Raw genomic sequence first — 12044 nt, 5'->3', positions numbered from 1 at the left:
TATCCTATCTTACTTCACTAACATGCTTCAGTCACTCAGGAAAATGTGGAGGAACGAAGTATCACATTTAACGCTGTTTATCCCATTTGAAAAAATATGCCTATATCATATTGATGTAACTTTTATTTTTCATTACTGAATATAATAGCTTCACCCTGACAAGCTGCTGTGCTGTTGCTGTCTGGAAGATTGGATGACAAAGGCTTTTTACTAGCAAATAATCATCTGGTGGAGATGATACTGGAAAATGCTGTCAAAACATAATCAAGAACTGAAGTGGGGGGAGAAAAATACAGTCAACGACGTCTGACATTCACTCAGACAATAAAATTATACTGCAGACAAATACTGTGTGCTCTTTATATAAAATAAAAACATTCTGATCTGCTTAAAGGGAAAAGGAAATGCCGTATGCTTTGGATACACCGAAAAGGAAAATCACTAAGTGACAGATCTGCGTAAACCTGGGGCTCTGCTGCATACATGAGTATTGGTGCACTATACTTGGGAAAAATCTTCTACACAACGGCAACATTTAAAGCTGTTTGTTATCGCTATGTGTCATTTACTGACTCCTTTAATGAAATGTCAATAAAGAGAGGGTGCAATTAGGCCCAGACACAAAAGTCCATAATTTAAAATTCAGTCATCACCCAATCACTCAAAAAGGGGACCTTCAAAGAAGCAACCTCAGTTCCACTTGCCTCGAAGTAGATGGTGATAATTTTAAAAAATGAAGTTCACGATTTAGCCCAGAAAATAGATTTTAATCCATCTTCGCTGTATTATCTCCCCCGCTCCCTCTTCTCTGCATTGATAAGGCGATTCACAGACCTATAACATGACCCCACGCCTCGATTTCACCGTGAAACCCCGTTGTCTCTATCTCGTGGTTTGATCCAGTATTGCAGCAGGTAGGCTGTGGATTTCATAGCTCTTGCATCAAAAGTGTGTTCTACATGCACGGGACAATTAAGAAAAATAGAAAGAAAGAAAGAAACCAACGTGTCCGAGGAGAGAAATCAGACACGCATGCTGGAAATATCTCGCTGTGTAAATAAAATAACGCCTTGCTACTTTGTGTCCTTTAATGTGCGAACAGTCCTGACAGATCCACTTTCACAGTGAATCAGTGCGCAGTGTGAGGACGCGTGCAGCGGGCAGACTGTCAGTCCTCTCCACCCTCCCATTGGCTGCAGGATGCTCGGTGTCTCTCCAGTTTCCTTAATTCTCAAAAGCTACTGGAGCTGACGGAGGTTTACGATGGATCGCGAGAGGGGGCTTCACCTGTAGATATTTCATATTAACCTGTGATTCAAAATTGAGAGAGGGGGATTTAAAAAAAACTAACACCTCTTTGGAAGTAAATGTTTTTCTATTGGATTTTGCGTTGCTGAACAGTTGCTGGAAATAACTTCACTATCACAGTTTTGCGGGCGGGCTGTCGCCTCCTGCTCCGGTTTAACGGGATACCGTAAGCTGTATGGAGGGATGTCGGCATGGCTTGCACCAGGAGAACCAAAACTTTGGTGTCCACATGCGTGATACTGAGCGGTATGACCAACATTGTTTGCCTGCTCTATGTCGGATGGGTTACTAACTACATCGCCAACATTTACATCAAGGTCCCGATGCCTTTACCGGAGAGAAAGTTAGAAGGGGACAAGCGAGGTGACACTCTCCGGATCATGGAGAGGCTCGATCGGCTGGAGAATGTGGTCAACCAGCACATTCATGGTAAAAACCTGTTATTTTAACGCGCTTCTGGATGAACTAATCCTTCTGTTTTACATATAGTATCCGAGATATCTGCACTCAACCATGTGAAAGTTTCATTTTTGTCACATAAAGGTGTGTGGTATTTGAAAGTGCGTTGTGCCTGGGGGAATAGATAGAGCAGGAACTTCTTTTGTCTGTTCACGATCAGGTTATTTAGAGGGTGTAATAAAGGACAAAGAAAAGCTGCAGGTTTGCAAAGGAGTGCAGCGAGGCTCTAACCTATATGACAGTAATACAGCACATATACACACCATCTAAATAGCTGCATGTATGGGAATTTCATTGTAATAAACAGATAGAATACAATAAAGTCTGATCAGCATCTTCTCCTTTTTTGCGCACAGAGAGTGAATCTTCATTAATACTGTCAAACACGGGATTGTATTTTTTTTCCATTTATTTAGGTGTTGTTTATTCTGTACAACGCGGAATGTTAATAAAACGTTTCTTATAGAGAGCCAAAATCCAATAAAACGTTGAGCGCTGCCAGCGTTAAAATACAACAGCACGACAGGATATTTCACATCTGCATTAAGTCTGATTATGTGCATAAGAAACTTGCAAAGAGAATTTCTGGATCTGCTCTTTTATTCTTTGTCTGAATGAAACGGAGTTAAACATTAAACAGTTGAAACAAAAAGTAAGTCTTTTCTCCTGAATCACGTTTGACTTGAACTTGACCTGTTCCTACACTTATAGGAATGCCGGGAATCCTTTTGGTCAGATTCCTTGCTGGCATGCAGTTTCTTTATGCTTGATCGCACATGGTTAATTTTCGTCCTCTCCCTGTCTTTAAAAGAGCTATTCTTGTCGTCACAAGGGGGGCTCGTTTTGGTCAGGTCCCAATTTGAAATGGCACAGAGCTGCTGCAGAACTGAAATGCAGACAGAAATCTACTCATGCTTCTTTGAGCAATAAGGCTCTGTGCTAAGCTTGGGTAAACATTCCTCCTGGAGGCAGGTCTCCATTTCAGCTTGGCACCCATAGGCATCTGCAGGAGCTTTGTTGAGTTGCCCCCGGTGACTTGCCTCCAAAGTACACGTTTCAACTATTTCTGTTACTCTGACTGAAAAAGATAATATGTGACATTGCCACTGCTGCTGCGATTCTGCTTCTTATTAACCTTATCACCCAACCTATATAAATTATGCTGCTTACACGGAAAAAGACTCGGTCTCTAGAATCGCCCGTACTTTATTTTAAGCTGCTTTTTGACAGAACGCACACGCAACATCTCAGTTCTTGGACTTTTTCCAGCTTTAACACACAGTTTGGCATATGGGGAAATGTGCTTATTCACCGTATTGCATTTGGTCAGATGAAAAGATCGCAAACCCTCCCATCTCGTTTCTGTTTGGTAATAAAGCTAAGCTGCAAGAGTGCCAACAGGGAAAAAGCTCACCTTGCTTTGTCCAAAGATTAAAAAAAATATATCTGCCTGCAGCCCCTTTGAGGCTCACTAATTAACTTGTTATATATTGCTGAAATTACTGCACCCAGACCAATTCCCATGCACAACCCTCCATAAACCATAGCTTGTTTTCCTTCACTTTGGCAAGAAGTATGATGGTATTTGGAGGTATTCCGGGGTGCTGGTTGTTCAATTCTTTTTTTAACATTTGGACAAAGGCTTCCTGTTCGGATTTCTCTAAGTCAACGTGGCTTCTGGCTGTAACAGAAACAGGGGTATAGCTCCCTAAATGGATACTCCCTTTAAAAACAGGCTGTGGTTCATGTTCTTCTTACTGTCTTTTTGTGCTACTTTTAAAACTAGGACAATCATCCTGTAATTAGTTTTAAAGAAAACGTCATGCATATCAAACATTTTCACTTCTCCATTGTTTCACTAGCTCCTGCACAGTCAGCCAGCATTATTATTGTCTGCTTTGGGGTTTTTTTTTAGTTTTTGAACCTGTTTCCAGGCCCTTGTCATAAACTGCAGAGACAAGACAGAGATAACTTTAATAGCAACAGTAAGTCTCAGTGCTTGTCATTTTTTAAGAGTTCGGGACCAGAGTGTTGTTGTTGGAAGCAAAAATCTGTTGGGGCTAATGCTGGGGGAGCCTGTTGAAGCTGACTCAGTCAGAGCACATTTGCAACAGTAAAAACTGTAACAGCAAAATGACCCATCATTCTAAGTGCAAGCCATATTGTCTGGATTTCCCCGATAATTGCTTTGAATGGATCTGCAGCAAATGTAGACCCATAATCTGAGTGCATATGTGGCCAACAGCGTCCTCAGAAAAAGAGCCAGAGAGTCATTAGTGCACTTTTGACATCTCTAAAAATACATTTCCTTTCTGTACGATGATTTGAGACAAATGCAGAAATGGTATATTTTCACTCTTACACTCTTCAGTTTAGTGCTGCGACTTGAGTCATTGTACACTAGTCACACAGCCACCAACTGTATATGCACTTAGTTTCAGTGCAGCGGAGGCCGACATGAGCCCTCACACCAGAGAGCATTACCGCATCCGAGAATGAAACATTTATTGCAGCTGACTCACTGCGGACAGTCAAGAGAGATGTCTCTGGTGTCAGCTTCGCTCTCAGGGATGAGACAGAAATATTCCAATATGTGATGAAGTTAAGTGGCCTGTTACCAAGATAAAGCATCATGGAAACAGCATGTTAAGCGGCTGAACTCTTTCTTTTATTAAGTAGAGTCAGCCGAGGAGAGTTTTTCCGAATGGCTGGACCGAGCACGTTCACACGTCTGCCATGAGAGCTGTTCGCTGCACTCTTTCCTTTACGCTACCAAACCCAAAACTCAAGGGCAAATGCTGCAGCTCCATGTGTGACAGTTCACAGAGCATTTTGTCAAGTCGTGCTACAAAATGTCTGATAAACCTTTGGAATATACAGTTAATGGAGCACTCCACTAGGTGTAATAATAAAGCTTTTTTTGCTCTGTGTACATTTACATATATTTGTAATTCTTTATTAAAATAGGAGGCATCAGAATTCCACATATTTTTATTTGAAATAGTGCTCATCACCTCATTTTGTCTTATTTTTTTGCTGCTTTTTGTTGTTGATCTGGGTGACAAAATGTTGCATTGTTATCATAGCGGGGAAAAAATAGCACTGAATAGCACTGCAGCTAAGAATTATATTCTTGAAATCATTTTGGTTCTTTGTTAAACCATTAATGAATTGTTAAAAAAAAAACAGAAAGAGAAAAAAAAACAATTTCTAAGAATCAATGGGTGACATCTTCCAGTTTCCTGTAATTTGGGTTTTGTTGTTTAGTTTTTTTTTGGTATAAACAAAACAATGAGGCCAATTATCACAACTAAACAAACATAAATGCATGAGTGCATACCATAAAAGCTGTGCTGTTTTAACAAACTGCTGTTTTATTGCGACGGTGATTATGAAAAGATAGCCGGTTTCATAGCTTCATTTGACCTCTGAGGACGTACATTCGTCTGATTGAACAGTCACGGAGCCTCTGTGAGCGAGGCATTAACGTAGTGGTGATTTAGCTGCAAATGATTGTGACAGCTCCCATGATGGCTTCAAGCAAATACTGTACACCCGTCAACTCAATTGAGAAGCTCAGTAAAAGAGCGTTTCAGTTGATGCTCAGAGGACAGTTATAGCTGGGTGTTTATCTGATGTGATTTTCTCTGGGGAAAGTCGGTGCAGGCTGGAATAAACGAGTGAGGGTGAAAACTGAGAAAGGTGGGTGCATGTTTGTCTGCATGTGTCCAGGTGCTCTTGTGCTTGCTTGTGCAGGCTACGGCATGCAGCCCCGGCAAGAACAAGCTGCACTCACACATACTTGTGGATTCTCAGGACTTAAGGGCCAGTGAAAGAAAGCCTTGTTTCTTACAGAAGTTATGATAAAATATAATGACTGTGTTTGCATCATAAACAACAAGAAGACAGAAACATTTCTGTATTACTAAAAGAATACATATATATATATGTGTGTGTATATGTGTGTGTGTGTGTGTGTGTGTGTGTGTGTGTGTGTGTGTGTGTGTGAAAACCTCCCTTTCTGGCTCACGTTGCAGAAACCTGTTGAAGATTGGTCTGTTTCTCTTTACCATTTAACTTCTTCTGAATCTGACTCACATTCATTTGGCAGCTCTGAGAGCTTGTTACTTCAGCAGAGACTAGTGAGGCAAACTACACAAATGGTGCGGCTGTTATGGTGGAGTGCAAAGCAGCTTATTTTCCTTATGGATATAGCACAATTTGAAACATTTTTATAGGTTGTGATGATTTTTTCCCAACATGTCATATACCGAAAGACAGATTAATGTACAAGCACCACTAGTACTACTACTACTATTAGTAGTTCATGTACCTTGACATATTGCAATCTGGCAGATAACTAGAGTTAGTGGGCATAAACTGAGTGGCTAATTAAGGTAATTGAGGGCAGGTGCTGGCAGGTTGAGGGGATTAGGACAGCGGGAACAGCTGAAGACTGCTGCTGGGTGGAGAGACTATTCGGCATCTGAAGTGGCAGGACAGGTTCAGACTGGCAGAGAATCATGATGAGCATTAGCGTTCAGAACCATTAAGGATGAAGATGGCGTTTTTGGAATTAGTAGAACTGTTGCAAACTAATGTGCCATCCATGATGAACAAAAACAGAAACAAAAAATTTGATTTTATTATAATATTTTTGCAAGACAATGTCAGTGTTGTTTTACCCATTGTTCTCAAGCACTGTCTTTGCAATATACTGAAGAAACACTGCTTGTAATTACTGTAGCAGGCTATTAAAGGGATCACATTTTTCTTTCTAATATTGTCTTTTTTTCATTGGCTCCCTGTAAAATCTGGAATTTAATATGAAATCCTTCTCTTCACATGCAAAGTCTTGGATAATCAGACCTATCTTAAAGACCTCATAGTACCTTATTATCCTGATAGGGCACTTTTCTCATAAACTGTAGGCTTATGTGTCCTTCTTAGTTTCCAGAAGTAGAATGGGAGGCGTTTGCTCTCTGGTTTCTTTCTTGTAGAAAGAACTTCCTCTTGTATTGAATTCAAGAGACCAACGCCCTCCTTAGGCTTAAAATTTGACTTTTTTGTTCAAGCTTGTAGTTTGGGATAGATCAGGTGATTCTGAGCCCTCCCCTGCTGTTGCTGCTATAGGATTAGGCTGCTGGGGAATTTTCATGATACACACCACCTCTTCATGACACTGAAATTAAGGAAATAAACAATGCAAAACACCTTAGACAAAGCAATGCTTTGAATGAAATGTTAACACAATAAGAATGCTGGCAGGCTCATGTTTAACAGGTGCAACACCTACTGCAATTGCCATGTTCATTTCATATAAGACAAAGGAATATATTTTCAAATGGTCCCCTTGAGGAAATTGGTCCATTGCATTAAGCCCAGTGTAGGTATTCTGATCAGGTTCAAATCCAGGACCGTTTTGCTGTGCATTGACTGTGGAAACTACAGAGCCACCGTGCTGCCTTAGCATGCCAAAAATCACTAATTAGCACTATAGTACCCTGCAGCTAAGGCTGAATGTCATAAATTTTTCAGGTATTTGTATCATGAACCACAGTAAATTAACTCAAAGGGATGGGAGTGAATAAATGTGACTGCACTCCAAACTGTACTTCCATAATAACTGGTTAAGATTCAGACTCTTTTCATTTCTATATTTCCAATACATAGAATTCAGCTGGGAAATAAACATGCCAGTGTGTTCCATTAAGTAATCTGCAGTATGTTGGATACTGCTTCAAAATTACTGCTAATGTATCTCAGGTGTGGAGTGTGTGCATGGCATGTGCATGTTTTCCCTGTGCCTGTGTGCGTTCTCTCGGGTACTCCGGTTTCCTGCCACGGCAGCCCTGCACTGCATGTTAGGTTAATTGGTGGCCGCAGGTGAGAATGTGAGCGTGAATGGTTGTTTGTCTCTCCGTGTTGGACCGGAGACCTTGCTAAGGTGCACCCCTCCTCTTGCCCAATGACAGATGGGATAGGCTCCAGCCCCCACCCATGACCCTGAATTGGATAAGCAGTTAAGAAAATGGATGGATGGTGTCTTGGGTGTTTCTGTAGTTAGTCATACCTTTTGTGCAAAGTCAATAGATCTGTGACGAGCTAATATCGGTCTGGCGCTGCTGTAAAGATTTTGTGATTTAAAAGAATATTTGTTTGGGGAATATTGCAGTCTTGGTAGGCTGGCAACATTTCATGATTTTTTTTTTTAAGTAAGCAGCCAGGTAGGACACTCGGCACATTTAGAGAGACATGAAAATGCAAGTGCTTATAGTAGCTCCAGCCCTTTCAATATGTTTTTTTTTTCTTTTTATGAATAGATCATGAAGCAGAGATGGTGCTTCTTAGACTTCACCATCTGTTAAAATATAGCAAAGAGGATTTTACTGCATGACTTTATCTTAATGCACAGAGCTTAACAGTGCTTCATATTGTACTGTAATGTAACTGTGGCTCTAAACATTCTGCTGTAGATTTATTACAAGTCTGATTCATCTGTCAGCACTTGCTGTTCGCAGCCTGTAGGCAGGGCTGCAGACAGTGTGTGAGAGCGAGATGTGTGAGGAGTGGGAATATAAAACAGGAGAATATTCTGGGTGGTAATTCCAATAAATCGAGACGCTATTGAAACACAGGGATATTAATCCACTGGAGAGTCTTTGGTAATGAAAACAATTAATTATTTTGAATCCAGAGGGCTAATATGTTAAAGTAAGTAAAGCCCTCTTACAAAAAAGGTCATCCCTTGACAATTTATCCTAAATTGATCAGTTCACTTTTGCAAATGTTCTCAGTGTTGTTTTTTCCCCGCTGAATTTGAAGTCGCAGCTAAATATGAAAACAATCCATGTAAGTCAGATGGAAATCTGATTTAGCTCTGACTGCATGGGATTTACGTATCAGCCCCAGCTGACAGTAACCAGTTTATCTTTATATATTGATATACAATGATTTATTGATAAGAACCTCCTTCCCTGGAGCTTGTTATGTAAACATAATAAATATTCTCACAGGATAAACATAAAGATGCATTGTGTGATTTCTAGAACGATGTGCAATAAAAGTCTTTTCTCCGGAACACATTTCTGATAACCAGATGTTGTCGTCCTACAGTCAGTGGAGTAGTTATTTGCTGTCAGCAGAATGAAGCCCTAGATTAGCACGCTAGATGTGATCCTCAAAGTTGTCAACACCACATTTATAAGAATTTAATTAGCAAAAATAAACACAGGGTGTTTTGTGAGAACATGCATGGACATAACAGAAATGTATCTGTGTTAAAGCATCTGCAAAATGCTCAGGGCAAAAGACGATGAGAGCATCAGCAAAGCATTCAAAGTCAATCCATGGACTGGAAAGCATCAGCTGTTTCATGGTTATGTTTAGGCAACCCAGACCTCTTATATAAATCTGGGCCCTGGCATCACATTGAGGTGAGACTCTTTATTTTGCAGAATAATCATAAATCAGTATTTGTGGTACAAGAAAGTGGTACAAGAATGCACCATCTGGGTTTGTCCTCAAAGTATCTTCTAATCCACTGTAAATGCTTCAGACCTCCGTGCTTCACATTCAGCGTATATCAGCAAAGGCAGCAACAGCGGAGAACAAATTGAAGTGTTTTGTTGCACTATGCATTCAAGATTTGTCAGCAGTCATTTTTTTTCTCACTCCTCTGCACTTTTTCATAATTAATGGCACTAAGTGAGGAAGTATGCGTTTCCAACACAGCTATGCCATTATGCACGGAATGTTTTCATCTGCTATATAAACAAGATCTGTCATTTTCTCATGTAGTGTCTCTTCGACTCCTTTTTGTTAGATTTAATCTGAAAGCATATATCTTAAGATTTCTGAAATTATCCATATCCGTGCTTTTATGTTTGCCTAGCTTTGGTATGAGACTGCCGACATTCAGATGATACTTTTGGGTTTATATTAAAGTCAAAATACGAACGCTTTCATCAGAGCTAAAACAGACAATCAAATACATAAATCTCTGTCTGTTTTAGCTCTCGTCCCTTTAAACCAAATTTCTTTTGACAGACAAAGTTCTGTGAAAAAGTATTTGCCTCCTATCTGATTTTTTTATTTATCTTTATTACATGTAAATGTTCAAGATTCAATCAATTTCAATACTAGTGAAACATAACCCATAAGTAAATACAAAATGCCATTTTGAAATGATTTTATTTATTAAGGGGGGGGGGGGAATTTGTAAAATAAATAAATAATTGAACTTTATGTTTGTGTCCTGCTATATCTGGCATAAAACTAACACAGCATTTCATAGAAAGTCATACCAAGAACACGGTGGTAAAATATGAAATATTAATTGATCATTTTAATAATAATGTCATCTCTGCACACAGTCGTACAAAAGAAGGGCAGATTGTGAAGAAAATTGGTTTGAGCTGCTGGTGCTGCTGGTGCATACAGCGTCTGGCTTGTGTTCACCCACCAACACCCATCTGCCAGCTGCCTGGATTTGCTTTTATGAACCATGTGGACCTGCATGCAGTGTGTGGCCTCCATGGCAAATCTATAATATGCTGGCCATGTGTGCACTCAGTACACAAAGCCAATCTGCTCACACCTCGACTGAAACTTAGATTAAAGTTCCGTTAGCCAAATTTAAATAGTGTTAAATATTTTTCGTGTGTTATAAATATGCATTTTTTTCTCCACTCAGCACATCTTTGCCCTACATGTTAGTGGACTGTATCTGTCAGTATTTGATTTCTCTTTATTGGGTCAGCTGATGTTGCTGATGTGAGACAATGACGGGGACGGTGTAGATGGATTATAGGGTGAGACTCGAGAAGATAGAAGTGAATTACTGTGGCCTCAGAAAGAGATTCATCATCGGCTCACTATAATTGAGATCCTCTATCAGAATACATTTTCCCAGGCTTCACTCACCATTAATCCATCACTGATACAGACAAATTTGAAACTGTAGTTGTCCACCACATAGCGCCACACTGATGGAACAAACAGTTCTCTAAATATCAAATGGACATGATCATTTTTTCTTAAAATGTTCCATTTTTTGTTCCAAAATACATCCTTTAAAACTCCAGCAAAGTGCTGAACAAGAAAGACTCTTTCCTGCTATTTCTAATAATCATTAAAAATAGTCACTGCAAATCTTTTGTAATCTCAAAGTGTCAAGGCTGGATGATTCTAAAATGGCATTCAGCTGTAATACCAATGACACTTGAGTCCATCTAGAGTTTTTATGTCTCTAATAGTTCATGCACCACTCTAAATTCCAAACAGAAAATGTGGAAATTGATGTAGAAAGCTTAATCTAAATGTGTTTGTTTCCACTATTAATTTGGAGAACAATGAGCATCCTTATCATTCCACCCAGATCTGATATTTTCTGTCTCAGTTCATTTGTTATACACATTCATACCCCTACACTAACTTCTGCTCACCTCTCCTGATCACTTCATTCCCCTCACATAAACTCTCATCACATCTCTCCATCTCGTCATTCACTCCCTGGTGTAAATATATTTTGTCCACTTCCAATTACCCTCTGCCAAATTGCCTGTGATGCTTTTCAAGTTGTAGCTTTCATGTCTTTTTTTGTCTTTGGCATCCTGACAGTCTTTTGGACTCTGCCTTTTGCCCGTTAATGCTTTTGGTCTCTTGATATTTTAGCCTGCCTGCTGACTTTGCCCCTTGCCCCTTGCCCCCATATCCTGCTTGTGCATGCATTACTTTTCACAAAGGTGAAGCATCTGAACTTTTGGAGTCCCTCGTTCTCTGAGCTGTCAGTTTTTGAGGGGTTTTCCCCTTCTGTCATAAATGTTCATCTCCTCAATAGATTTAGAAGTCCCATCGCTTCATGTGGGCTTATAGCATGAGATTTCTGCTGAGTCACTTCCATCATATTGTATTCTGTTTTTCAATCTCTGCCAAGAGGCAATGTTGAGTTTGTTCATTAAATTGACAGCATTTGTAAATGCAGTCATGGCTGTCATCTTCACAGTCTTTCTAAAAATGACATTGTGACATAAAATAATAACAGAAAAGACAGAGAAGATACTTAGTAAAATCCAATCATTAATCACATGAGATCTCCACCTTGAGTTGACCTTAAGGTAGATATACTTTATCAGTTTTAATTAGACAGATCCTAACACCAGTACCATCACACTGGCCTTTCCCATTTCCACTTAAAACATCCGATCTGGTTTGAAACATGACTTAAAAAAATACCAATATTTCAAAATATCATTAATAAAAGTTTTGATTTGAAA

At 39.6% G+C, this 12044-nt stretch overlaps 1 protein-coding gene across 1 annotated transcript in view; it reads left to right on the top strand.

Moving 5' to 3' along the window:
* Positions 1 to 940: 940 nt before the first annotated feature.
* galnt18b (UDP-N-acetyl-alpha-D-galactosamine:polypeptide N-acetylgalactosaminyltransferase 18b) overlaps positions 941 to 12044 on the top strand; it is an 86346-nt gene continuing 75242 nt past the window's right edge. Inside the window, exon 1 of the mRNA XM_003442373.5 lies at positions 941 to 1737. Within this exon, the coding sequence (XP_003442421.1) occupies positions 1500 to 1737 (238 nt within the window). The 5' untranslated portion in view covers positions 941 to 1499. The remainder of the gene's footprint in view (positions 1738 to 12044) is intronic.

The sequence above is a fragment of the Oreochromis niloticus genome, linkage group LG1 (assembly GCF_001858045.2).
Source record: "Oreochromis niloticus isolate F11D_XX linkage group LG1, O_niloticus_UMD_NMBU, whole genome shotgun sequence".
Classification (NCBI taxonomy): domain Eukaryota; kingdom Metazoa; phylum Chordata; class Actinopteri; order Cichliformes; family Cichlidae; genus Oreochromis; species Oreochromis niloticus.
The sequence above is the reverse complement of the archived record's forward strand: the minus strand, read 5'-3'. Positions and strand labels throughout refer to the sequence as shown.